The following is a 27,826-nucleotide window of genomic DNA, read 5'->3' on the forward strand; positions in this document are numbered from 1 at the left end:
ATCCCATTAATAAACCACCTCTAGAAAGACCCGATTTCAGCAATTCTAGCTCAGATATTCATCTGACGACATCAACAAAGCTCTTGCATGCTCAGATCAAAGATCAATGAATTTGGGGACATTGGCGATTTTTACAAGTTTAATTTACAATGAACTTATTATATTATGCTAATCATAAATAAATAAATTGGTAATGCAAATTTCAATTAATTTAAAACCATATATTATATATGTTTTTTTTAAAGAAAAAAATGATTTTTTGAAAGAAACATTTGCGGACAATCTTCAACTAAGACATCATGATGAATTTGGGAGGGTCCTCATACCACATTAGTGCTTGAAATAAAGTCACAGCAAATCAAGCTAATCTATGAGCCACCGAATTGACTTCATAAAAAATGAAATTCAAATAGAGCCAACCTAAAATGAAGCAAAACCACATATTTCATAAGTCAATTACACTGATATTTATTTATTTTCTTTAATCATATAACATACATCCCTTTATTCTCCAGGCACCATTGATAGTGCCATGATTGCTGGTCTTGAACAATGACATAATAATGAAGTCATCATTCTTATTACTTTTTGTTGGCAAGTTCTTATTTAGTTAGGATTTTGGTTTCTTATTTAGGTAGAATTTTGGTTACTTACTATTTATTTAGTCCTATTATAAATGAGATTTATTTCCTATTGTAATTTAGATATATTTCCTATTTTATTCAGGGTTGACACATCTTTGTACTTGTATAAATACCTCCATATTGGAGAAGAATAATAATATGAGCATATATGAGCATAACTGAATATATGCCCTACTTTGTTTGACTTGGTATCAAGAGCCAGGTTTTCTTGTGACATGTGCTTGCGTTCTCCTTGAAATTCAAGTACTCTCCTCCCAATATATGTTTCTCTTTCTCATGGAGATATTGCCTCTTTCTTGACTCTGACAACCCATTCTCTTCAGGGGGATAGGAGGATTGAAGAGAAGTTTTGTCTGCGTGAATGAGCTAAAGTTGATATGGAAGAATTTGTCGTTGTCGTTTTCTACTGTTGTTGCTATTACCGTTGCCACTACTACCGTCGTTATCGCTTTCAGTTGATGCAGTAATTGTCATTGCTGTTGATGGTCGTGCCCTTTGCCTTTGCTTTGCCTTTATTTGCCCTTGCTTTGCTTTTGCCTTGCCTTACCCTATTTTTAGGAAACCTTGCATTTGCCATGCTCACAGGGTTTCTGTATTCTGCCTTACCAACTACCGTGCTCAAAGGGTTTCTGTGTTCTGCCTTACCTATTGCCGTGCTCACAGGGTATCTATGTTCTGTCTTACCTACTACCATGCTCACAGGGTTTTTGTGTTCTGTTTTATCTATTGCCATACTCATAGAGTTTCTGTGTTCTGCCTTACCTACTACCGTGCCCACAGGGTTTCTGTGTTATGCTTTTATGTGTTCTTCTATGTGCCCTATTTGTTAGGGTTTTTATGACAAGGCATTCTCTACAATTGTTTGATTGGTCAATGTCGAGTATGATGTTCTATGACTCGCTTGTCAAGTTGGGCATGAGAAATATCTTTGCCCAAACTTGAGGGGGAGTGTTGGCAGGTCCTTATTTAGTTAGGATTTTAGTTTCTTATTTACCTTACCTACTGCCGTGCTCATAGGGTTTTTGTGTTCTGTTTTATCTACTGTCGTACTCATAGAGTTTCTGTGTTCTACCTTAACTACTGCCATGCCCACAAGGTTTCTGTGTTATGCTTTTATGTGTTCTTCTATGTGCCCTATTTGTTAGGGTTTTTATGACAAGGCATTCTCTACAATTGTTCGATTGGTCAATGTCGAGTATGATGTTCTATGACTTACTTGTCAAGTTGGGCATGAGAAATATCTTTGCCCAAACTTGAGGGGGAGTGTTGGCTAGTCCTTATTTAGTTAGGATTTTGGTTACTTACCATTTATTTAGTCCTATTATAAATGAGATTTATTTCCTATTGTAATTTAGATATATTTCCTATTTTATTTAAAGTTAACACATCGTTGTACTTGTATGTTTGTACCATATCTGACCCTCCACTCGTGCAACGACACGTGGATCTCATAAACTCGCCCAAGTACCCAAGTCCTCGGACAATCGGCATCGGCCACCGATGGCATTGCCTCAAAGCTACGAACAGCCGCTGCAGGCCCAACACAGCCTACAATCGGTATCCCATACCGATCCTACAGAATCAGCCTCGAAGCACCCGCCAGAAATATCTAAATACTCGTGTCAACCTCATAGGGCCCTCCCACGAGTCCCACATCGGAAATGAGCACTAAGAGCATACTAAATGCCCTCTATAAATAGGCCCCTTCCACTACAATACAGGGGTAAGACTTTTCAGCTTGACTTTTATACTTCTATATGGTCAACAGCAAGAGCTCTTAAAACAACAAACTTACTTCAGCATCGGAGGGTCTTAGGCTGGTTCCACACCGGTTCCATAGACCTTACGAGTCTCGACTTCTTTCTATTCAGGATCAGCATCCAAGGACAGGAAGAATCAGCATCCAATATTCAATCGATCTCTTGATCGTCCATCCCATTTGTAAGTTGCACTCATCTCCATCTGTTCAGTTTTTAGTGCCAACATTGTATAAATACCTCCATATTGGAGAAGAATAATAATATGAGCATATATGAGCATAACTAAGTATATGCCCTACTTTGTTTGACTCTTATATATAAGTATCAAGTGGTGATTAATATTGGTAATTAATTTAGCATTGAGGGAAGGGAACACCACAGGTCGAAGCAACTTTTCTGGCAGTGGGGCTGCTGACATATTGCTTGAGAGCTGGGTTTTTGAGGTATCCACAAAGGCAAGGCTTCTGCTCCCTCAGTTTCTGGCAGCATGTGGTTGAAGGAGTGTCCTAGACCTAATTGGTTCCAAGCATGAGCTCAACTCCATTGGGCTGCATGTCACTGCCTCTACCATCCTTGCTTCTTCACTTAGCACCATTGCCATCATCACCACAACACACAGCCCCACACCACAGCATGACAACTTCATCATCTTAAAATTCTATATCTATTAATTATTTAATTACTTATATTCAAGAGAGAGAGAGAGAGAGATAGATTAGAGAATGGTGCATTTGGGAAGGGCCTTACTGCACAATTTATATGAGGGAGAAGGTAATGCCGTGGTGGAGGGGAAAGCTTAAGTGGCTGATTGTCATGACTTTTTTTGTTGCGATTGTAATACCACCTGACATGTCGACGCAATTATACAATACCTATAGTGTTAATGTTAAATTCTGAACTTTAAACAATAATGATATTAGTATTTTTTGTATTGAAAAAATGTTAATAAATGTAAGTACAAATAATATTATCGACAACCTCTTATATTTAAAGAATTCTTCAAATAATTTTATTTGAAGAATAACTTATAGAGTCTATTATGCATTTAACTTCAACAATCCGAAGTGTTTATTTTTCTAAGTCTCTTCATTGAAGCTCTTTGATATTATCAAACTCTAAATGGCGTGGTTAATGCTAAATCCAATACAAATGTTGTCATGTCATGTGGTGTCACACGCAAGTTCTCTTGGAGGAAGGTGAGCTTAGTAGTTTAAGCTGCAGAAAAAGGGAGTTTAGTGATGGGGTCCCGCATTGCAATGAAAAAAAAAGAAGAAGCACCACCCTACCCTCGTATGTAGAGAAAATAAATAAATAATTTTTTAAAAAGAACGCTTTTGTTGCCACTGCACTCACTTTCAAGACTTAATTCAAGCGAACCAAGTTCCTATATTCGTCATGTAAACTTCTCTCAATTTCTTGATGCTTTAATTTGAGGATTTTTTTGGAGTTTATGAAGTATCAATTAGGATTTGCAATTGGTGCATCAGTTTCAGTTTATGAGTTATGAATTATCAAATAGGATTTGTAATTGATTTTATTGTTCTTGCTGTATTTTTTTTTTTTTTTTTTTGGTTATAAATGAAATCACATGGTATTGTTGAGTTTTTTTATCTACTTAGTACCTAAATTTAGCCCACCCCATTTTAAAATTTTGAGTCCGTCCCTTATTGTCATAGTATGGAGGAAATGCAACTTCACTAAATATGATATTCAGTGTATTGGCTATTGAAAAAGAGGGGCAGCTTCCCTCATATGTAGTTGATTTGCCCTACACCATTTTTTTAAAAGGAAGATAATGGCTATTGGGTCAATAAGCTTCTCTTTTGGTCGATTGTTAATAATATGAACAAGCTTGTGGCTAAAGATCTTAGATGGGTTCGATTGCATGTTGGAATTTAGACTAAATTGATTTGTGTTTCTCGTGTGCTCCAACTAGATTATTGAATATTTAGATTGTAATGTGTAGGTGCCATGATCTATATGCTTAGCCATTGGTTGGTGGAGGGTCACCATAATTAAATCAAGGGGATAAAAAGTAAGTTCGAACAGAAATTAGAAGAAAAGCAAATCCAAGCAAATGGATCCCATTAATAAATCACCTCTAGAAAGACCCGATTTCAGCAATTCTAGCTCAGATATTCATCTGACGACATCAACAAAGCTCTTGCATGCTCAGATCAAAGATCAATGAATTTGGCATTGGCGATATTATATTATGCTAATCATAAATAAATAAATTGGTAATGCAAATTTCAATTAATTTAAAACCACATATTATATATGTTTTTTTTAAAGAAAAAAATGATTTATTGAAAGAAACATTTGCGGACGATCTTCAACTAAGACATCATGATGATTTTCGGAGGGTCCTCATACCATATTAGTGCTTGAAATAAAGTCACAGCAAATCAAGCTAATCTATGAGCCGTCGAATTGACTTCATAAAAAACGAAATTCAAATAGAGCCAACCTAAATGAAGCAAAACCACATATTTCATAAGTCAATTACACTGCCATTTATTTATTTTCTTTAATCATATAACATACATCCCTTTTTTCTCCGGGCACCATTGATAGTGCCATGATTGATGGTCTTGAACAATGACATTATAATGAAGTCATCATTCTTATTACTTATATATAAGTATTAAGGAGTGATTAATATTGGTAATTAATTTAGCATTGAGGGAAGGGAACACCACAGGTCGAAGCAACTTTTCTGGCTGTGGGGCTGCTGACATATTGCTTGAGAGCTGGGTTTTTGAGATATCCACAAAGGCAAGGCTTCTGCTCCCTCAGTTTCTGACAGCATGTGGTTGAAGGAGGTGTCCCAGACCTAATTGGTTCCAAGCATGAGCTCAACTCCAATGGGCTGCATGTCACTGCCTCTGCCATCCTTGCTTCTTCACTTAGCACCATTGCCATCATCACCACAACACACAGCCCCACACCACAGCATGACAACTTCATCATCTTAAAATTATATATCTATTAATTATTTAATTACTTATATTCAAAGAGAGAGATAGATTAGAGAATGGTGCATTTGGGAAGGGCCTTACTGCACAATTTATATGAGGGAGAAGGTAATGCCGTGGTGGAGGGTAAAGCTTAAGTGGCTGATTGTCATGAGTTCTTTTGTCATGATTGTAATGCCATCTGACATGTCGACGTAATTATACAATACCTATAGGCCCTGTTTGGTTCATGAGAAAGGAAACATGAGAAATCAAACTCTAAATGGCGTGGTTAATGCTAAATCCAATACAAATGTTGTCATGTCATGTGGTGTCACACGCAAGTTCTCTTCGAGGAAGGTGAGTTTAGTAGTTTAAGCTGCAGAAAAAGGAAAGTTTAGTGATGGGGTCCCGCATTGCAATGAATCAGTGTGACCCACTCTGTAATATGAGGACAAAGTGAGTCACACGGACAAAGTGAGCCACAGAAGAGTCTTCTTGAAAAACAGACATATCAGAGAAATTTTTTGAAGTGGCATGACATGATTGCTTGCAAAGATAACGCCAAATGGTCCTTTATTTTGGAAAATGATTGTGTGTGAGGTTTGTTTTACTTCAAAGACAATACTAAAAATATGGGAAACATGCTATGCTTGTGTAGGTAGAAGATAATGGAGTGAGAAAAATGAGAAAAAAAACAAGTGGGTTTGTAAGTAATTAAAAATCTAACAGTAAATTTAAATTACATATAATAAGAAGAAAAAAAACTATTTATTGTAAATTGTAATAGGGATATAATTCTCTCAAGATAGTGTAAATGGAAATATTAGATGCACGAATGAAAAATAAAGAAGAAGATATATTCGGTAGTAGCAGACTCGTTTACCTAAAGACCTAAAAGTGAGATCCTGAGTGCAAGCTATTAGGTAGTGAGTAATGTGATTGGGTAGAGTATGAGACAAATATTAAATTGCAATTATTGATGGAACAGAAATAAAGAAAAGTTGTGTGCTACAAGGCTTTCTAAGTTTCCTCTAATGATAATATGACGATGCACAAGGAATATTTCCCAACTACAGAAAGCTTGCGAGACCAAAAGAAGTAAATAATAATAATAAAAAGAAAGTGAGACCGAAAGTTGATATACCCCTAACTATATATATGATGATTAATTTGGAAAGAAATTGGTGCCTCTGAGTTGAAAACAACCTGCTTTGAAAGTGGAATATACATATTCTTAAAGCAGAAGAACTCATACCATTGGGGTCTTGGAAGTTAGAGGAGAACTGCCCAAACTGGAGGAATTATACTGGCAGCAATAGACTTTTATTAGGGTGTGGTTAAATTTTGGGGTGGAAAACACAAAATTCTTTTCACCAAACAAAATTGAAGAGAAGCTGTGGCCGTCTCTAAGATTAAGGCGCAGGGTCGGGAAATTAAAATCCGTGCACATTTACGAAAACATAAACAAAGCAACGAGCTTGAGCTCAAGTGGTTATGTTCTGTGTTCAATTTCCTCATTTTTACGATATCTTTCGTATAGAAAGAATATATGTATAAACAAACCAATAAACTTTTTATTGAATTAGCAAAGCAGGCAAGGGTCAGCTACTAGGAACTAGACCACGACTAAATTCAATTGGTTACATAATCGCCAGCAATGGCGAAGAGCTTAGCTGCTCAGGATCAAGTTGATGTTTTCTGAACTACGACTAAATTCAATCAATCCAATAAGTTCTACACTAAAAAGCCAGAGCAATAAAAATTAATATTGCTTGGGACGTGACAAATTGCCAATGCCCACCACTTGTTAATATTGATTATCATCCCATTAAGATGATGCGCATGATTACCAGTGGGCCACGCAGAAGACACTCATGAATATCTACTTGTTGACCTCTGATTGGGCCTCTACTGGGAGGCGACGAATTGCTGGAACCCACTTGTTTAGTCTAGTGGGATGGGGCTACTCAGGTCATGCATACCGCCTTTAGTGCTTTCGGAAAGGTTAAAAACACTTTCTGATACTTAAAAATATATCTGATAGCGTTTGACAGAAAAGTTTAGAAAAATCTTTGAGTCATAAAATCACTTTTTGGAGAAGCACCTGCTAAGCACTTGGGATTTTTTATTATTATGAAAATTCAAAATTTTTCTAATAAAAGCGATTTTGTTAGAAGTGCTTATGAGCATAAGTACTTCTTAGAGAAGCAAATGAGCCCTTAGTTTTTTCAGTTATAGACCCACTTCTAGCATCAATATTATGAAGATATTCAATTTGGGGATGAGTTTTTGTTTTTCCCCTCCCATCTCTCTCTCTCTCCTCCCTCTCCCGTCTCTCTCTAACCATCAATTGAGTCATCAACGGTGGAGGAGGCTCCATTGAACTCACCCCATATTGGATCAGCAAGATTGAGACCATTCTGATGAAAGACAACGATGTCAACGGCCTAGATCTCGATAACCCTAATTTTCGTTGGTTCATTAGATAAAGAGAGAGGTAGAAATAAAGGTCCTAGGCTTCTTCTCTGCTTTTAAAAATAGGTATGAAGTTTAATACCAAACAAATTTTTAAATCTTGTATTTGAAAACTCATGTTTTGTAAAAGAATCATGATTTTTGAGTTCATTTTTTTGAGTAGAATACCAAACAGCCCTTATTTTTTTATTTATTTAACTTGCCCTTTTTAAAATAATTGCCCTTTCTATATGGATCCTTGTTTGGGTTCTTTTGTTTTGTGTTGGTTTTTTTTTTTTTGTTTGGGCTATGTTGTGGTTTGGGTTTTTTTAAAGTTGGGTATGGGCTTGATTAAAAAAGTGTGGCATGATTCATTGTGGGTTTTTGAAGCTTAATATATGACCCTTAAATGAGGTTTTATCTATTAACCGTTGGATCAATTTACACTTTTATAATTTAGTTTGGGTTTTTTCAATGAAGCTTGGGTTGGGCTTCTATTGGTGGTAATGTTGTAATTTATAGGTGTTTTGAATGTTGTTTTGTATTTGAAAATGGGCTTTGTAATTTTCAATTGAATTTCTAGATGCCCGACTATTAGGTCTGAAACTAAAGCTCCCATAAATCAAAGTATATCATCGACATAACTTTTTGTTTTTCCATACCTCAATCAAGTCTTCATTTTGATTCTTATTGTAACCGCGCACCCTCTAGGGTCAAGGTCTCACATTGACCGGTGGTCTCATCAGGGAACATGAGAATATAATGCTTGTGAACATTAATGTGACTATAAAATACGTATGATGTTAATTAATGTGAGTTTTCTTGAAAAAAGAGAGCTCCTAATTAATGCGAGTCCATTATACCATATTAGAGAAAATTTGAAGTGGGTATTGGTTGGAATGATAACGCCAAATGATCTTTATTTTGGAAATTTTAATGCTTGTGATGTGAGGTTTGTTTACTTCAAGGGTAGTAATACTAAACATATAGACGCATGCTATGGTTGTGTAGATCACAGATAAGGTTGTGAGAGAAAAATGAGAGAGAAATTTTGAGTTCCTTTTTAAAAAAATAATGAATTTTGAGTAGGATATCAAACATTCCCTTGGGATGCGGGAGAAAAAGTGAGTTTGTAAGGAGTTAAAAATCTAACATTACATTATATAAATAAAAAATAAAAAAAACTATTTGGTGTAATTAGGTATAATTCCCTTGTTGACAAAAATAAAAAAAAAGGTATATAATTCCCTTAAATACAGTATAAATGGATATATTAGGTAGTGAGTAATGTGAATGGCTATAATATGAGACAAATATTTAAGTGCAATTGTTGATGGAAACAAAATTAAAAATTTGTGTGCTACAAGGCTTGCTAAGTTTCCTCTATTGATAGACCAGCAGAAAAATATCCTCTTCTCCACGTGAAGACTTACCATCTCATCAATGCCCACAGGTCAAAAATTAAAATCAGGACACAATTACGAAAACATAAACAAAGCAAACAGCTTATAATTCAAGTGGTTAACGAACATTTTATGTGTTTAGTTCCCTTCGTTTGCCATAACGTTCGTATAGAAAGAATATATGCATAAACAAATCAACAAACCTTTTATTGAATTGGCAAAGCAGCCTAGGGTCAAACTAGGAACTAGACCACTGGCAGACACATTGAGGTGAGGGCCGTGAGGTGAAGATAAACTCGTCAAATTTGAAACTCAACAACAATGACTTTATTATTATGAAATTTGGGTATATAACTTATCAAAGGTATAAAACATGCAGCCTGGGTTTACATAACCGCCAGCAACAGCGAAGAGCTCAGGATCAAGATGATGTGTTCTGAACTATCCACTAAACTCAATTGGTTGATCAATCCAATTTCTACACTAAAAAACCAGAACAATAAAAATGCAGTACAAATTTGCTCTTCCCTTCTTAAACCCTTTTTTCTATGACACCAAAAAATAAAAGAATTCCTTGTTTTCAGCAGATCACAACCTTGATATTGAGAACAAAATGATCTTCACCTGAGATGGCGAGATGCAAAATAAACTCAGCCACCCCTTTCAGTAACAACTCAACTTTATTGGTTCTAAGTTTCATCGCCCTTTGCTTTGCCTCTGAGCATGTCAGTGAAATTTCCACGCATGATGCGCCTTAACCTAGTGTCTTCGACTGGTGGCATTGGTGCAGCCTTCGGAGACTCAACTGGCTCTGGTGATAGCTCAGCATTTTCTTTCTTACCCAGTAACCCACCTTCACCAAAGAAGCTAGTAACAGATGATGCAAGCCCAGCCCCCATCACCTTACTGATAGTATCAAAAGTTCCACCAGATCTCTCCTTCATTATAATTTCAAGGGCTTCCTTGTGTGCAGGATCCAGCGCATCATAGTCTCTCAACAAGTTCTGTATGGCAGGCAGGAGGAAATCCCGTACACTATTTGCTGAAACATCTGTATTAATTAAACACATTTGCCACTTGATATCAATAACACATTTAAAAACTTGAAAAATAGATCTATGCAAATATAAACTTTGCTGACAATTTAACATAATTTTAGGTTAACGAAAGTCTGCACACATAATTCCAACTAGCTTGGAATTCTAGGAAAGCTAAAGTTCGGAAATCTGGCAAAGGTGGGAGTTGTCAGGGCACCCTCTGTTTTTACACATGCTTTCTCCCCTACTTTTGGTTCCTTATTAGTTCGTTAGAAAATGTAAAACCAGCAATAAAATAAACACCATAATTCTGGTCTGTGAAACAGAAAGGGAAGAGAAACAAACACCAATACAACAAAAATAACATTTTGGTCTGCGAAAAAAGAAGAAGAAGCAAACCTGTTGCATCCAGAGCACGAATTGCTTCACAAAATGCATTGGTTCTCTCACGACGGCGCATCAAGTCACTTGCAGGCGGAGTGGCTGTAAGTTGAAAAATCTTGGATAAAAGATGTATATAATGTTAAAGAAGTGACAATTAAAAAGTGGATCCAGTAGAAAATTGCACAACGATTGAGGAATAATGAGTGCGCATATGAATACTTTGCTGAAAATGCGCTAATTATAATTCTTCAGTAAGTATGTAAAGGATATAATCTTTAAGTCTATCCGTTGTATGTGGTACAGCAACCACTAATGCACGAACCACAGCAATGGTAGCTTCATGTGATCCATCTTCAAGAAACGCATCCATTTGAACATGTATCTTATCAACAATCTGGGAGGTTTCAATTGGATCAGCCAGATAAATGAAAACTATTCCATTAAGATAGCTAATTTATTGATTGCAAAAGGAAAAAAATTTGTACCATGTCATTTTTAAAATGTTGGGCCACAGCTCCAAAGGCATCTATGCTTGCATACTTCACACTCAGGTTTTGGTCAGAGCCCAAAGTAACTAGGGCAGGCAAAATATGAGTAGATGCAACTTTTGCATCGATATATGGAACCTATTAAATGGATGCAGCCAATTAATTGTTGGTTTTAAAGTCAGACACATGAAAAAATGAGTACTCTAAGAGAATGGCTAGGCTTACAATGACTTTCAACAGATTGGCAGCATTGATCTTCATATCTATATTGGAGCTGACAACCATTTCCCATAGTAAGTTAAATATCATACCATGATGTTCTTCAAAAGTGCTGCATTATGGAAAAAGGCCAATCAGTAAGAAATAACTTATAATTAAGAAAAATTAGTTTTCAAAGGGTGTTTATTGCTTTACTAACCAAAGAAAGCGAACAGCATCAACAATCTCAGCATTGCACTTTGTAGATTGATTTGTCACACCTTCAACTAATAGCTTTCTTAGGTACTCCACTAACTGCTCATGCTTACTAGGGGCACCCAAAACACCAGCTAAGAGAATAGGTAGGACACACATAGTAGCCAGTCTCTTAGCCACAGCCGTTCTTGGTCTCAAACCTGTTATGTAGATTATAGCCACAATTAAAGATCGCACACTGGTGTGAAAGGGTTTTAAAACATTTCCGTGAGATTACCTTCGATTCTGGAATGGATTGCAGATGGGAAAAATGTCAACTCAGCGTCATCCCCAGTGGCTACCAGGAATACAGGCAGCATTATGTGTGTCAAATAAGAATCCCCATAGTGTTCTGATACAGCCAACAAGAACTGCATTACCAACATCTAGGTCAGAAACAATTCATAGAAGCACTGTTAATGAGGTAATATTAAAGTCCATCAAAGATAGAATGAAGATACCTTGGTGGTTCGGTTTCGCAAACTATCTTCTTTTGGAGGTAACAAGCAGGCAAGCTGTATCAAAGCAGGAAAACAGTCGACATGCAGCCACTCAAATGCAGGCAATTGAGCATGTCCCCTACCCAGATAATAAAATTTATTATAAGCAGTTATTACAAGCAGTTATAGTAAACAAGTCTTTCTCATTTATCAATATCATTATCTCAATACAAAAAGTCATAAGGTTATGCTCTGTCAGAAGATATAAGAGGAACTCAAAAGAAATATGAGATAATTGAAGTTAAAGAAGAAAAATGGACCTTACCTTGCATACAATTCAAAGAAAGACGTAGAAAATATTGTTCCAGTTGTTTCCGGATCAGAAGCAATTGGGCACATCTCAATTGCTTTCTGGTACACAAAAGGAAGCATTTCCATTAGCATCCGTAGTAGAACATCAACATTCCAGCGTTCTCGTTCACCTAAAACACGAAGATGTGACTCCACGGACCCTTCAACGCCCGAAAGGGGAGGACAACGCTGCAATGTCACAATGATGTAAATAAAAGAAACTATTATAAACAAGGAATAGATTACCTCAGTCATGAATGAGAAAATATAGTTAAACAAAAACATACCTGAGCAGAGCTTGATATATGAGAGAGTAGAACTCTTAAAATATGGTCTAATTTGTTTCCCCACTTGTTTACTGCAGGAACTAACTGCTTAAGTGTAGTTTCCACCACCACTCCAGAGGGATCACATACCAATTGGAACATCAAATCCTCAACCTACAAATAAATAAAATACAGTAAAATAATGGAAAAAAGTATCCTTGTTGACTTTATACATCTTTCTTGTCATTTATCATGTCATGATAAGGAGAAAGTCTCCATTCCCTAGACGATGTTCCATCAACCTATTCTAGAGCTTACATTGTAGCCATTTCTGTCAAGTCAGAATTCCTCTCCATGAGAGCCTCTGAAGCATATTAGTGAGGCTGACCTTGAAATATTTGTCCATGTTCGGAAAGAGTGGAAGCAGCAATGCAAGATTATGTGCAGCAGCCTCCCGGACAACAGTCGCAGAATCTTCTATGAGTTGCTGAACAATAGACAAAATAAGAGAATCACGAATCTCGGGCCGAACAAATTCTGCAAGCTGTCCACATGATTGAGCAACTAGCAGCCTGCGCTCCTCATACATATGATTTATCTGCAACCCATAAACGAGAAATCGGTCAAAGCTATCAAAATGACAGAATGGTTAAAGATGACCACCCCTACAAAATTTAGGCTCAAACTTACTTGTTCCCAACACTGGGGAAGCAATTCTGTTTCTGTTCTCATCTCTCCTACATTCTTAGCAAGGGTAACACATGCCTGAAATCCAGTTAGAAGATTCAGGAACAAGTAAAAAACAAAGCAGCTATTTACAAATAAATGAAGTACTTCAACTAACAGCCTACATCCATTATAATTCTTCTTTGTTGCTCATCTGGACGTTTGATTAGATTAAACAATGTGTGGGTCAAGGAATCTCGAGTGCTGCTATCTGGATGGCGCTCAATCGCACACATGATCAGAGGAAGAAGCTCCTGTAAATAGATAATACCAGTAAGCTCTTTAAAGATCCATATACATACATATGATACATATTTATATAAATACATACACATACATATAATATATGTGAGATTCTCTCTGCACAATGTCTGTTCTTTCTTAAAGGATGATCGCATCAAAAAAATCTCATGTACTCTCAAGTTTTTCAACTTTATTCCATTAAAGTGACAGGGTTGATTCTTTAGGATATAAAATGACCCTTTAGAACCTAAAATCTAGACGACAAGATAATCCATGACTAAAACCTAAACCTAAGCTCTAAATGGTGATTCTACATCTAAAAGTAATCGACCATGTGAATAAATGGCTAACAAAGCTGAAGAAAATTGAGCAGAAGTGAGGTTTTCTTAACCCATCCGTTCTCTCTTAAAGAATGAGCGTCTTGTCCAATTAAGAACTCTGTAATATATATAAATATATATGTATATATATGTATGTATGTATATTATGAAAAGAAAGGAAGAACCAAACCTCACGATGGTTGATCAAAACATAAGGAACAATCTTGGGCAAAGCATCAGCAAGGATCTGAATGGTCTCTAGGCCCTGTCAAAGTACAAGCATAACTTTAAAAGAAAAAATAAAGAAACAGAGGGGACGGGCGGGATTCCAAAGCTTTTAAAAATCATTATATATAAGAAGTTCTATTATTTAGAATTTAGATGGGCGTTCCAATTAGATGGGCGTTCCAAAAAAAAAACAAAACAAAACAAAAGGGATTCCCCCAGCCAACCCTGGAAGAAGAAAAACATTTCTGATCCAGTCCTGCAGTAAAGGCTTTGATGCCCTAAAAGAAAGGTACAAGGAACTTGCCCTTTTCTCGGAAACAATTCCAGCACTAAGATCCTCTGACGCTAGATGTAGCCTTCCGCCTGATGATGGTTCGTTATTTTGTTTGGAGACACTTTCATCATTGACCAAGGTACTGCTATCATTCAAAGGAGCCACCGAAAACTCTTGTGGAATTTCCTCAGGTGTAACTATATTGTCATCAAAAGTTTGAGCAGGCAGAGATTGATCATATTCCTTTTCCACAACTCTTGATACTACATCAACTGGATGCGGGATTAGACTTTTATCTTCATCCATGACAACGACTTTTTCTTCCATTAGCACAGACTCTTTCTCAGAATTGGTGGAATCTGAAAAATCAGGAGCTTTTGCGTGTTTGGATTTTAAACTTTCTAGTTCCATCTGCAGTGATTTTACTTCTTCCCTGTATCTTTCCAAGGATAGGGATTGGACATGATCAGCATCAGCAGCTACCATATTCCGTCCAGAACGATATCCTTCAATATGCATTTTCAAAGCAGTGATTTCAGCTCTACAATCATTGAGCTCCTTCCTTTGGTGCTCCTGGGACTGCTTCAAATTCTGTACCTGAAACAAAGGGTGTGTTATTTTCTTACATATGAATCTTCATTGGATAGAAGCTCAGAATGCGGTGTAGGTAAGGGGGCTTACAAGGTTCTCTTTATCTTTAAGGTCCTTCTGCAGACCTTCCAACGATTTGTTTAGTGTACTGATTTGACCTTCAGCCAAATCTTTGTTTTTAAGCAAGCACAGCTTTTCATGATACAAAGTCTCTTTTTCTTTCAATAACGAATCATTTTCTCGTAGCATGGTAATTTTCTCCTGAACATAGAAAATTTATGTTGAATTTAGGAAAAGCAAAAAGTAGAATTCACAAGTATCAATAATGTAACTAAGTAACTTTTTAAGACGAGAAGCATCAAGGCAATCTAGGTATTCAAATCTACACTGTAAGTATTTATGAGCAAACATAAGGGGAAAAAACCTCAGCCCACAGATCTACAAATCAATATGCTCATAGCCCAAGGTTTTAGAAAAATAATTTGCATAAAAAAAGACTAATCTCTTTAAGACATCACAAAGTAAAAGAGATGAGTTTAGTTGTGGTAGTAATCTCAGATTTCCAAAGTGCTTAACCTGGATTATTTGATTGAATTAGCAACACTCAGCATTTAATGATACATTAATTTATGATGCTGCATGATTATATTTTAAAGGATATGCAGGAATGTCTCTTAATCATTTTTATTTTTCTGTATAACAACCAAACAATCATATGAATTTAATTACAATTGACTAAGCCTATTTGTCCTCCACTGAGTGATAAGCATACAACAAACATGCCGCAGGCCACAGTTCAGGTGCAAGAAAGCAGAGGCAAGGTGAACAACATTGAATCCTTTCTCCAACAAGCTTGGTGTAAAAGGCATTACGTTCATAGAATTATTGATGAATAACTGCATTCTAAATATTAAGCCTATCCCTGAGTGATTAAAACATACAGAAAACATGCCACAGGCCAGGTGTAAGAAAGCAGAAGTACTGCAAAACGTTGAAGCCCCTGTCTAACAAGCTAGGTGAAGCATGGTGAAAGACGTAATTTTTATAGATTTCAGCACTTTCCAACATCACATGTTTCAAGAAATACCTCAGCAGCCTCTGTAGTGGATGAAAGATACTGATAATAATAATGGCGCAAAGCATCTGGCACGCATGCAGGTGAGTCCTGCCAAACATCTAGATTCTGGTCTGTGACCTGGGGAGAATGTATTGATAGGTTATCAAAACATTTGAAGATTAGTCAAACAGGGTATGATAACATGTCAACATAGCCACACACACAAAGTGACAATCACACAACATTCACCTGATGCAAAGGTTTAGAAATCTAATGGGCCTCCAAATAGGTCAACCTAGTGGCATAATTCCTAAAAAATTTGTTCAATGCCACTGCTTACTGCAATAAACAGATCAAAATCAAATCCTATCTAGTAAAACGTTTTAATTTTCTTTTTATTAGAACTTGTTTTTCTAAAACCTATTTGCTTTTTTTTATTGATAAAATAAATTAAGCCTGCTGCTGTTACAATGTTAGAAAGCTTCCATTACTTAAATAACAAGCAACTCAATCCGTGAGCAGGAAGTTTTAATCCATGAGCACTACTCGGTTCTTCACTCACGGCAGTAATTTTAAGCTTAACCAACATAAATTTTTTTATAAAAAGTATAACTAGTTATTCATCATCGTTAAGTCAAAGAAAGAGATAGAGAAGGTATTACACCAAGTGATAATTAAACATATAACTAGTTTTTCATCTTCAATACTCTCAAGACACCTCCGCCAAATCAATTGATGTCTTCCAAAAGGACTAAGGTGGAAATCATGTGCCTCACCAACAAGATGGACCTCAAAACAAAACGAATATATTTTAAATCTCTACAAGGAAGTATCAATAACCCAATAAACTTTAACACCAAACTCAACAACTAAAACCCCTAGGAAACAAAATATTTCTAACTAATGTAGAATTCTAATTGCAATATACTTTTAATTTAGTTTGCACGTACATATTAAATCCAGTACAATTTGTTTATATGTGTTGTCTAGTTTCCCTTGCAAGACCACCTGTTTACAATTTGGGGCCAATAAACTACTAATGGTAGTTGAATTCAATAAGCATGTGTGTCACAAATAAGAAGTCATCCCGCCTCCTATATAAATACTGGGGATAAAAGGATAGGAAGAAAACGAGACATTAGAGGCAACGAGAGAAAAAGACAACTAAGCATTTATAGTGATCCATACCTCCTCAAAAAACGTCATTGCAGTAAGCCGGTACCCTGCTATAAGCAAATATTCTTTTACAGCACAGTTAAGATCTCTGCGTTCATTATCTTTCAATGGACCCAAATGAGAGAAGGAAACATCTCTCTTTTGCCGCTGAAATTCTGGTCCATTATTTACAGAAACCCTGGAATTTGAACCTGAATCCAAACCTGAGGAGAAAGTCATGGAACAAAATCTTTTGTGCTTTACTAGTAAAGAAACTATTGTATATACAGTGTATCTCTGGTTTTCCACTGTCTACAGGTCTAATGCTGATTCTCAAAAATACAACTTCAATGAATCAGCAAGAGGGAAAAAAAAAGGGGTAAGTCTCCAGCATTGACATGCATTTTTAGCATGGTTTTCTAGAAAACTGAAATCTAGTACAACTAAGAACAGGCAAGGATGTCCGTGTTCAGGATATGGCTTTATGGTCGGTCTTCATGACAAGATATGTTAAATAATCATAAGCCATCGATTCTTTATAAATGCATGGTTACTAAGTAAAAATTATTGAGCTAACAAATCATAGTGGATACAGAAAGATGTATCATATTGGAAGCAGAAACAAACATACGAATACAATTTGAGATTCTGCACAGATGGAAAAATTACCTCTTGATTCATTTACAGGTGATTCAACTTTCTTCTGCAATTCAGTCTTCAGTTTCAAAATGTCCTCTTGGGCTAAACGAAGCTCATATTCACTAATTGCTAATTTTTCTTCTACTGCCTCTTTCTCTTCTAGCAAACTTTGAGGATCTGCAACTGCATTAAGAAATGAAAGCAGTAGAAAGCAAAAAAACATTAGTAATGTTCCAAAAAGGAATATTAAGTATCGAAATTTCTGGAGTGACTGACAAGCATTAAAAATGTTCAAAAAGTTTTCCTTATCAAGTTCAAATTATCAGTTAATCAAGCAGAGACATGAAGACTATGACAAGTAAAATCACATTACGAAATTATGATATCATCATCACTACAATTAAGATGTGAGAAAGTAAACTAGGATAAAACATTTGTAAATGAGTTCTGCCATGGTATTGAGAAAGTTCAATTTAGGCTTTTTTCCCCTTATAATGCAGGAGCAAAGTTCAAAGTTTAGTAAAGGAGAGTCTTTCTCGTTTCCTACGTAATAAATGCAATTTCTGCAGGCTTAATGTCTTTGAGTCTTCCTATGTCACATGATTAATGTATTAGGTCTAATAATTACGTCCTTAAAATTCCCAAGTGTATTAATGTGGACCTTTCCAGATTCATTTACCAATTACCTTATAAAAGGGGTTACTTTGTAAGCTTAAAATCAGAGTTAGTGAAAGATAAAAGTTCTTGAGAATTCCTGCTTGTGTGTGGCACAATTTGTCTTGGAGTGATTCCAAGTCACCTTCGGTGCAATGCCAAAGGCCAGAGTTTTTCTAATTTCTCAACTTGACACCTTTGGTGCGATGCCAAAGGCCAGAGTGAGTCCGGATCTCGTTATTTTGTCCTCTCTGTTCAAGCTGTCCTGCATCAACCTAACTTTCTGTTAGTAGGCTTGTTGGTCTTGTTTGTGTGATGTTTACAGTTTAGGGCCTTTTTGTTTTCCTTGGCTGTTGAAATTGTTGTCGTAGGCTGTATTGGCTTTCTGTTCCACTGTTGTGCACTTCTCTAAACGAAGCTTTGAAATTGCTTTCATTTTTCACTAAAAAGAGTCTCTGATGCTTTGGAAGCACAAATCCACAATACGGCACCAGCCCCACCCCTCCCCTCTTGATGCCCTTTGCCGTTTCACTTACAGGCTGCATCATGCACAAAATTGACGGGATTCCTATCTTGCAAACTTCTCTTTCTTTGTAAAATTTGGCCTGGGGCTGGGGTGGTAAACTTGTTAAACAAAGAGTCCTTCAATATTCTTCTTTGAGTTTCTCTGACTGAGGATATACCTCAGCAACCAAAACTCATTATACTAATTCTAACAAATCTTATTTTTGTTGAAATATAAGGTTTCTTATGAGTGAGAATCCAAGTGGGCCATTGAAAAGGGAACCAAGAAGCAAGTACAGTTCCTCTTGACAGAAATGACACAGAGAGAGAGAGAACTCTATATGACTCCAGAACAAAGAAACAGATATTCACATCTCAGCCCTTGCAGCTGAAAAGAGAGGGAATACAATTATGCATCCACAACATACTCATACTTATGGTTGCATTATTGAAATATGTTAAGTCATTTATTTTCTGCAGAAAGTATAGTTCCACTAAATTGATAAGTTTCTGAACTAAATGCTTTCTCAATTCGCCATACCAGCTCCTTTATGAAGTGCTGCTATTTGATGGTTCAAGTAACCCATTTGGATACATGACCGAAAGCATTCCTAACACTTCTTCAGTTCATTAACTAGTAACAAAATCAAATTCCATTTTCGACATAAAATGCCATCAACAATAAGGTTTCGAAGCCAAAAATTTCATTGACCCCCAAACACTAAAAGAGATAGAAGTATCCTTCAAAAGCAGAACAAGTAAAAGATCACAAGCGCGCCATTTTGATGCCATTGAAAATTCCAAGAAAACAGAGCAGAAAACTAAATTCCACTCTAATGCTCCCCACATTTCCCAACATTTTCTCAGCAACTAAACAGAACAAAGACAATTTGCAATTAACCAATTCAAACAGATTTAGAAGTGCGTGTGGGAGAGTGTATCGTACAAACCTCGAATAGAGTTGAAGCGAGAGATCTGATCGGGTGGGAATTGAGAAGAGTCAGCGAAGAAGTGCTTGAGTCGAATGGCCTGGTTGTCTCTGCCATCGTCGAGAAGCTCATGGAGCAGCTCGAACGCCGTGAGCAAGTAGTTCTCCTCCAGCAGAAAATTCACAACGCAATTGCACAACGACGACCTCTCCACGTCCATCGAAGCCTCACTATCTCCACCGCCTTAACACAACCCCATGGAAGAACTACAGAACCAAAGCAGATCTCAGGGGCTCACTCTCTCTGGTATTACTTTTGAATTTTGATTTCTCAGGGGCTCCTCCTCCTGATCGAGTCGTTGAGTTGAGAGGAAGGATCGAAGGAAGGTGGGAGATCAGATGCTACGCATCGGTACTACGATCCATGCTGTCTCGCCATTTCAACCGTGGATCTTATGCTATTCAGCTATTGGCTGTACATCTGGTGCTTCACATTTATTTAGTTAGTTACATTCAGCACGTGTGACTTTGCATGGAAAAATGGTGCACCGCTATCAAAAGTCAACAGTTGACCTTCCAATAAAACTACCGTTGCTTCCGAGGGAGGAAATAGTAAAAATAATAATATATAAACAATTTTTTTCTACTACATTATATAATCTAGAGTAAACTGCTTGAGACCACAAAATGAGGGCCCCAACCACAAGTGGGAGCGGCAAGTTGGTGGGTTATATAGGTTTAATTTTATTTTCTTTAAAAACAACACAGGCTACAATAGGTTTTAAAAAAATCTTCAAAAACCTTGTAGGTGGTTCCGCCCACTGTTGTTAGTCTTTATAAAATAACTTGTCTATATCTATTTGGTTATTAAATTATATTTAGTTTAACATGAAATTAGTCATTATGTAGTCTAAACTTGAACCCTCAAAATATTTCCGAACTTGAAAATTTGAGATACATTTCAATTCTAATATAAAAAAATTCAGAATTTTCAGATTTTGGAACTTTCAAATGTCCTAATTGATTTGTACTCACCAAAATTGGAAGTTTTCGGATTGAAATCAATCGGAATCGAAATTTCCAATCCAACTTGCACCCTTAATATTAATAATAGAGAATACAAGCACGGATACTATCTTACAGATGTATATATCCCAAATGGACCATTATCGCCCAATCAATTTCAGAGCCTCAAAGACTATAAAATAAAAATAAAATTATTCTCTAGAATGCAAGAGGTTTATCGTAAGGATGTTTAGAGATCCTTCAAGCTCTCTTTGCGACCGGGAAGATATTGGGAGATTTTGAAGACATTCATAATTCTTCACATATGATTGTGATGGCAATGCCAAGTCTTCTACACCTTAATGTGTATCTTGTGGTGGATGATCTCGCCGAGGCAGCCCCATAACCATTCATTTATGACACGAAATAACAACACTTTACTTCTTAAACTTCGAACATGCCCTGAAATTTGAACAAACTATAATAACATACAATAAAACAAATCCATGATAATCACTCCTTTCTAGGAGTCATCCGGTGGCGGTTTGGGATGATAGATGTCATCGTCAAAGTTCAGACAACGGGAGGCTTGTTTCGCCATAATCTCCTTTTGTTTCTCTTTAACTTTGGCTCTTCTAGCCGGAGTTTCAATTGTAGAAGTTTCCATAATCATAACCTTAAACTCTTTGTTCTTGTCATAACTTTCTTTGTAAGACTTTATGACTTTAGCCATAGCATTACCTTGATCAATGAGATCATGCATAATATCCCTTCTTTTTTGTTCTTTAGCCTTTTTGTTTCCACTAGGCCTTCGAAGGAGGTTTGCGGTTTCTGGGACATTTTGGGTTACCGAAACAGACTCCATCGATTCGTTATCGTTGAGAGAATTGGGAGTAGGCATTGGAGACGTCATAGTTGAGGCTCGGCATAGAGCTACATCTTCGTGGATGGAGCAATTTGCACCATTTTTATTGGAACCTTCTTCGTCATCTCCCATTGGTGCAAGTAAAATGAGAGTAGAAGGACAAGAAAAAAACCCTTTGTGAATGAGCAAGGTAAATAAACATAGATGTGAAAATTGTGTGAAATGAGTTTGACATATATATAGGAAAAGTTGTTGAAATAGCCGTTAAAAAGAAGGGAAAAAATTGCAGAAATTCTGACTGCTAGCCGTTGCAGCCCTTCAAATTTCAGCTCTTGTATTGCATTCAACTTCAAATCTGGGCGGTCCAAATTAATAGCCATTAGATTAAATATATGTTTTGTTTAGTTACCGTTGGTTGCTTTGAATGGCAGCCTTTAGATTTCCGTTGGAATCAAATCTCAGCCACAAATTAGGTGACCCTTGAGCTGACCAATTCCCCGGCTTTTTTGCTGAAGCGAGGATGGCCTAAACCCTCTGAATTGTTTTAAAGACTGGGGCTGGGCAAGAATTTATTGAGATCATACTTCCGACTGCGGGACAAAAAACAAAAGGGTGGATAGAGACTAGTCACTTAACATACCATTCTTTTGGCTGCATCAAAGAACAGTTGGAAATTTGATCCTACGTAGTTGCCATTCAAAAAATCTCATTCATTTAGAAATTTAAAAGTAGAATAACGGAGAGTGAGATTTGTTAAATGTCCAACAATTGATTTCCCAATAGAAGTAACTAAATCAAGCTGTTCTTAAGGGAGGTGAAACAAGGATGACCCCGTCTCCTCTGACAAAGAGAAAGGGAACAGTCCGTTTTTTCGTCTGCAATGGAAGAAGGGGGAAAAAAAGGTCATTTTCTAAAACAGGACCAAGCGAGTAACAACAGCCAAAACATACCAGACCAAACAAGTAAGGATCTATGTTAACACCAAATGCAAAAACGAAACAAATATTTATCATCATTTTGTACCTTTTCTTCGTTAATTACGTTTTAGGGTTTTGATTCTCTATATCAATGTTAAATTTCAATACACAACAATCTATTTTGTGAATCAGCTCTAACCCATTCTCAATGGTAATGCCTTGAGCTAAAAGCAATTTATTTGATACGTTGTTTGGTTATGAATTGTAAAAGACAAAACAAGATGTTTACTTAACTTATATTAGTTTCACTGCAGTCATCTTTTGATGATAAAATAAATGACTGGCAACTTAAACTCACTCAGGAGCAGATGTGACCTATCAAGGGTTCAATAGACAGAATCCACACTTCTTTTTTTTCATATCTGGCTGAGCATAAATTTCCAAAGGCAGAAGTTTTCCAAAATTTAGCAAAGTCCACAGTGGTAATGCAGAAACATTCAGATCTAGGTGAGCACTCCCATAGGTAATAAAGAGTATTGCCTCTGGAACAACCTGAGGGTACCGTCACTACAGCAGTTCTATCCCATGGTTTAAGTTACAATTTTTTTTTTTGGTTATTCATGCAATTTACTCCACCAGGAAAACAATATTACAAATTAAAATTTATTGGAAAAGAAATGAACTAAAGGAAAAGAAATGAGTCACATACCCGGACAATCTCTTCATAAGTTTCATCATCAATTTCTACAGAAGTAACAATTTCTTCAACATCACCAAGAATCATATTCAAGTGTTGATCATAAGCCTGCAAAGCCAGATTTGAAACAACAAAATAAGAATCAGACACTAAGCTTTATAACCACAATTATTATTGTCATAAGTAACAATTAGCAGAACCAGCTGACATAATTGTAAACATACAAGAAACTTTCTCATTCACCCTCCCCCCCTCTCCTAATCCCTAATGTCATTGCATCAAGTTCGACAATTGGTCCTCACATAACAACCTTCTGAACCAACAACTTGTAATTTTTATTTTCTGTTCTTTAGGACATATTATTCATTGTTTGATTAGAAGTACTTTTGAGGAACACGCAAACAAAGGTGAAGGGGAAAAGAAAGATGATTTGGAAAGCATCACTGGTTGGCTTAGCATAACTCTTATGACAATTGCAATGCTGGCTAAGAAGTATTCCTTACTCAAAAAGTCAACAGAATCACCCAAGATCCATCCGCTTACATAATTTAAAATTTGAATTCAATAATAAGAAAAGAGAGGATTTAACTCTGAAAAAGCAATAAAGATGGCTACAGATTTCTTATACAGCCACACATTTTGCCTAGATCAGTTAATGGGAGAATATAGTAGGTAAAATTTCATGATAAGATGAGGCGAAGAGCAAACTAAATCATCACTCTAGAATTGATAAACTATATAATATTAACCACCAATAGACCACCATCATCAGTGCCATAATCATAGTAGTGTCAAAGTAACCACTGTAAGTATCTTTCCATATTCAACAAGCTCCAACATTTGAAAGAAAATTTAAAACTTACAAAAAACTAGAAGCAAAAATACTTAGAATTGCAATAAAATGAAAAGACTCGAGTTCATTCATTCATATCACTTTTCCCAATGAACCCAAACGCAAAAACAGACAATTATAGAAACTGCAAAAAAAGAAAAAGGTTATGGCTTTTCCTTGGAAAATAATAAAAGAAAACAGATATTGTATACTTTACGCATATCATAAGAAAGAACCCTAATTTCCATTCACCACTTAACACCAAAGCAGCATACTTTTAAACCCTAAACTTTCTTTTCTCTTCATTTTTAGTTTTTGCCAAATCTAGAACCCTAATTAGAACAACTCAGAAAGTAGACAAAACCAAATTTAGGGCAGAGTAAGAGGCGTGGTAGGGGTGTGGAGACGTACATGGAGTTTACCGCGGAGCTCACGGTCGGAGCGGAGCTTGACGTAGATGCGCTCGTCGAGGCTGAGCCGTATCAGATCCAACGGCTCCTTCACGGCACTCTCTTCCTCACTCGCCATCTCTTAGTTTGCTCAGAAAGCAATTCAATATCTCCAACGGGTACCTGTTTGCCGCGCTCACAGGTTAATCAACAACCCACAAACCAAAATCACAATCGAAAACCCCAAAAACCCAAAATAATATTACAATTAATTAGCCCTTCCAGCCTAAATCAAAAACCCCAGAAACCAAAACCAACACTGTAATTAATTATCCCTATTTAAAAAATCTGAAAACCCAAATCATTGCATAACTCTAACTTTGAGCTTGTAAGAATCACGAACTATAGGAAGAGAGAGAAAAGTGGTTACCTTGAACTGAAAATAAAATTGGAAAGCCCGAGCAGAGCTGACGTCGAAGAAATATCTTCAAGCGGATGTCGTCGCTGGATCGGAACTGTTGAGCGTCGCAATGGTGTTGAGGGAACTGAGGAATAGTAAGGAATAGTATACTAGTGATTTGCCCTACGTACAAATACACGTTCAGTAAAGGGTATACTAGTGATTTGACCCCTAAACTTGTACCTAATTTTCAATTAACTCCCTATTCTTTTTTTTAGAAAATTAAGGATATGAACTCTTTTTTTGGCCAATTTCCCCCCTCCGTCTAAATCTACAACATTTCATCCAATTTTCCGTTAAATATGAGGGCAAATTGGTCATTTTCATATGAAAAAAATATAAAATAATTTGAAATTTGAAATAATAATAATATAAATAAAGTTTATAAATAAAAAAAAACCTCACCTTCCATATCTCTTTGTATCTCTCTGTCTCTCTCTGTCTCTCCCACTCTCTACAATCCCTTCTTCCCCAAATCAACCACAGCCACAGACACATAAACCGTGAATGGAAGACCAACCTCTGCTCCTATGTGGGACCCGACCTCCGAGCGCATGAAGAAGCTACAATTGGAGGAGGAGGACGGTGCGAAATGGGTTTGGGTCTGTGGGTGGGGATAAGGTTTTCATTTTGGGTTTTTTGGATGTGAGGGTTGATTGCAGGTGGGGAAGGGGATGGATCATTGGCTGCTGTGATGGCATTGGACTGGTTAAGTTTGAAGGATAGGGAGGAGTTGTTTTGTGTCAGTGAGATGAGTGGTTGGTTGTGGTGATTGGGTGTGTAGAGTAAATTTTTTGGGGGAGAGAGAGAGAGAGAGAGAGTGTGTGTGTGGTGGCTGTAGGAGGGTGGGCTGCTAAGAGGGGAGGTGGAGGTGAGGAAGGGGGTGGCCTTAGATCTGGGGTTGGGTAAGAGGTTTGGTGATGCAATGGTGGGGAGAGGTGTGGTGGTGATGGTGTGAAGAAAGGTGATGGTTGTTGGGAGGGTTTTTTGTTTTGTTTTGTTTTGTTTTTTTTTCTATAATTTTTTTTTAAAAAAGGATAGAGGGCTAATTGAAAGCGAGGTACAAATTCAGGGGGTATTTCACCAGTATACCTTCAGGAAAAATGGAGTCAAATAACACATTAGGGATATTTTCAGTTAAACCCCCTGAGGTTTGGCATAATTACAACCTTACCTCAAAGGCTTCATTTATTCCATTTACACCCCTCATTTCTAACATCTGGGTTCCTCCCTTCATGTTTTTACAAGTCCACGTCCAAAGAGCAATCAATGCTAGTCAAATCCGTGAAGCATGCGAGTCCAAGGTACTGAGTGCTTTTTCTAGCAGTATGCTCATGCTTTGTTGCTGGAAATAATGCATCGTATAAAAAAAATGACGGAAACAAAAATTTGAAAGCCATGAACGAAAAAAAAATCCAAACATTTATTCCTTTATTTGATCGTCTGCATTACAAATTCTTGACATCAACAATGTGTCAAGATCCAGGAAATTTATTTATTCTTTTCTATTATTGGGAACTACATGTATAATATCATAACATATAAGATCCCATATATATATATATATATATATATATATATATATATATATATATATATATGCTTATGGGAAGAATGTGATGAGGTAGTCAGGGCTAGCATTGCATGTAAAGGTGCTGCTCTTGTCATCATAAGCATAGCTATAAGCTTGTGGGCACTGGTCCTTAAAGAGCTTAGAGTAGTCAGTGGGAGGGCATGTCTCCGGCTTGTCGTTAGGTGGAGTGCAACAGTATTTTGACTCGTCAAACGCTAAGCAAGCGCTCTTGCACGCAATTACGCTTCCATAAGATCCCTTCACTTGTAACTCAGCCGGGCACACCGCGTTTACATCGGCAGGGCAAGTTGAGGCCTTACACTCGCCGGTGCCACCTTGTGGAGCCACGGCCATGGGTAAGTTGAAGCCGTCAACAAGACTAACGTCGTAGAAATCTTGACCCCCGTTCGGAGCAATAGTGATTTCTACTAATGTAGCTGGCGGAACTGCGTCGTTACCGTTGCATGAGACTTGGCCAGAGCCACAATCTGCTGTGGCACAAGTGAACTTTCCTGATGCGTCCGTGGAGCACCTAGTTCATGAATATAGTTGAAGAAAAACCAAACAAATATTTATCATCATTTTGTACCTTTTCTTCGTTAATTACGTTTTAGGGTTTTGATTGTCTATATCAATGTTAATATTTCAATACACAACCATCTATTTCATGAATTAGCTCTAACCCATTCTCAATGGTAATGCCTTGAGCTAAAAGCAATTTATTTGATACGTTGTTTGGTTATGAATTGTAGACAAAACAAGATGTTTACTTAACTTATATTAGTTTCACTGCAGTCATCTTTTGATGATAAGATAAATGACCGGCAACTTAAACTCACTCAGGAGCAGATGTGACCTATCAAGGGTTCAATAGACAGAATCCACGGTTTTTTTTTTTTCATATCTGGCTGAGCATAAATTTCCAAAGGCAGAAGTTTTCCAAAATTTAGCAAAGTCCACAGTGGTAATGCAGAAACATTCAGATCTAGGTGAGCACACCCATAGGTAATAAAGAGTATTGCCTCTGGAACCTGAGCGTACCGTCACTACAGCAGTTCTATCCCATGGTTTAAAGTTACAATTTTTTTTTTTTTGTTATTCATGCAATTTACTCCACCAGGAAAACAAT

At 36.8% G+C, this 27,826-nt stretch overlaps 3 protein-coding genes and 2 pseudogenes across 3 annotated transcripts in view; all 5 read right to left on the bottom strand.

The window, feature by feature from the left end:
• Positions 1–2,720: 2,720 nt before the first annotated feature.
• On the bottom strand, positions 2,721–3,091 carry LOC148295862 (non-specific lipid-transfer protein 2 pseudogene; annotated as a pseudogene).
• A 1,805-nt stretch (positions 3,092–4,896) lies between these two features.
• LOC148295863 (non-specific lipid-transfer protein 2 pseudogene) lies at positions 4,897–5,458 on the bottom strand (annotated as a pseudogene).
• A 4,067-nt stretch (positions 5,459–9,525) lies between these two features.
• On the bottom strand, positions 9,526–20,396 carry LOC110773783 (HEAT repeat-containing protein). The gene is given in 20 exon segments (XM_088250761.1): positions 9,526–10,272; positions 10,658–10,769; positions 10,911–11,036; positions 11,128–11,268; positions 11,356–11,461; positions 11,549–11,744; positions 11,822–11,954; positions 12,045–12,162; positions 12,349–12,563; positions 12,662–12,814; positions 13,029–13,238; positions 13,331–13,405; positions 13,492–13,620; positions 14,120–14,194; positions 14,462–15,028; positions 15,113–15,283; positions 16,110–16,217; positions 17,268–17,458; positions 17,904–18,056; positions 19,982–20,396. Coding segments are annotated over 20 exon segments (3,549 nt in total). The 5' UTR covers positions 20,181–20,396; the 3' UTR covers positions 9,526–9,901.
• A 2,122-nt stretch (positions 20,397–22,518) lies between these two features.
• LOC110773786 (sm-like protein LSM3B) lies at positions 22,519–25,998 on the bottom strand. Its single transcript, XM_088250778.1, has 5 exons — positions 25,530–25,998; positions 25,095–25,247; positions 24,687–24,847; positions 23,456–23,551; positions 22,519–22,704 (listed from the first exon to the last, which is right to left on the bottom strand). Exons 3-5 carry the CDS (start codon positions 24,801–24,803, stop codon positions 22,624–22,626), a joined length of 294 nt encoding a protein of 97 aa, XP_088106904.1. The 5' UTR covers positions 24,804–24,847; positions 25,095–25,247; positions 25,530–25,998; the 3' UTR covers positions 22,519–22,623.
• A 530-nt stretch (positions 25,999–26,528) lies between these two features.
• LOC110773784 (thaumatin-like protein 1) overlaps positions 26,529–27,826 on the bottom strand; it is a 29,009-nt gene continuing 27,711 nt past the window's right edge. The window contains exons 4-5 of the mRNA XM_088250772.1: positions 26,706–27,229; positions 26,529–26,675 (exon numbers count right to left, since the gene is read on the bottom strand). Coding sequence (XP_088106898.1) covers positions 26,728–27,229 — 502 coding nt within the window. The 3' untranslated portion in view covers positions 26,529–26,675; positions 26,706–26,727. The remainder of the gene's footprint in view (positions 26,676–26,705; positions 27,230–27,826) is intronic.

This window comes from Prunus avium, chromosome 3 (genome assembly GCF_965620075.1).
Source record: "Prunus avium chromosome 3, drPruAviu1.hap1.1, whole genome shotgun sequence".
Taxonomy (NCBI): domain Eukaryota; kingdom Viridiplantae; phylum Streptophyta; class Magnoliopsida; order Rosales; family Rosaceae; genus Prunus; species Prunus avium.

What these genes read in the sequence shown, in the direction of transcription:
- LOC110773786 (XM_088250778.1), bottom strand. Translation starts at nt 24,803, where the DNA reads ATGGCGAGTGAGGAAGAGAGTGCCGTGAAGGAGCCGTTGGATCTGATA. An exon ending in AGCTCCGCGGTAAACTCCAT is followed by an intron (nt 23,552 to 24,686) that starts GTACGTCTCCAC and finishes CTGGCTTTGCAG; the next exon opens with GCTTATGATCAACACTTGAA. An exon ending in CTTATGAAGAGATTGTCCGG is followed by an intron (nt 22,705 to 23,455) that starts GTATGTGACTCA and finishes CTTCCATTGCAG; the next exon opens with ACGAAAAAACGGACTGTTCC.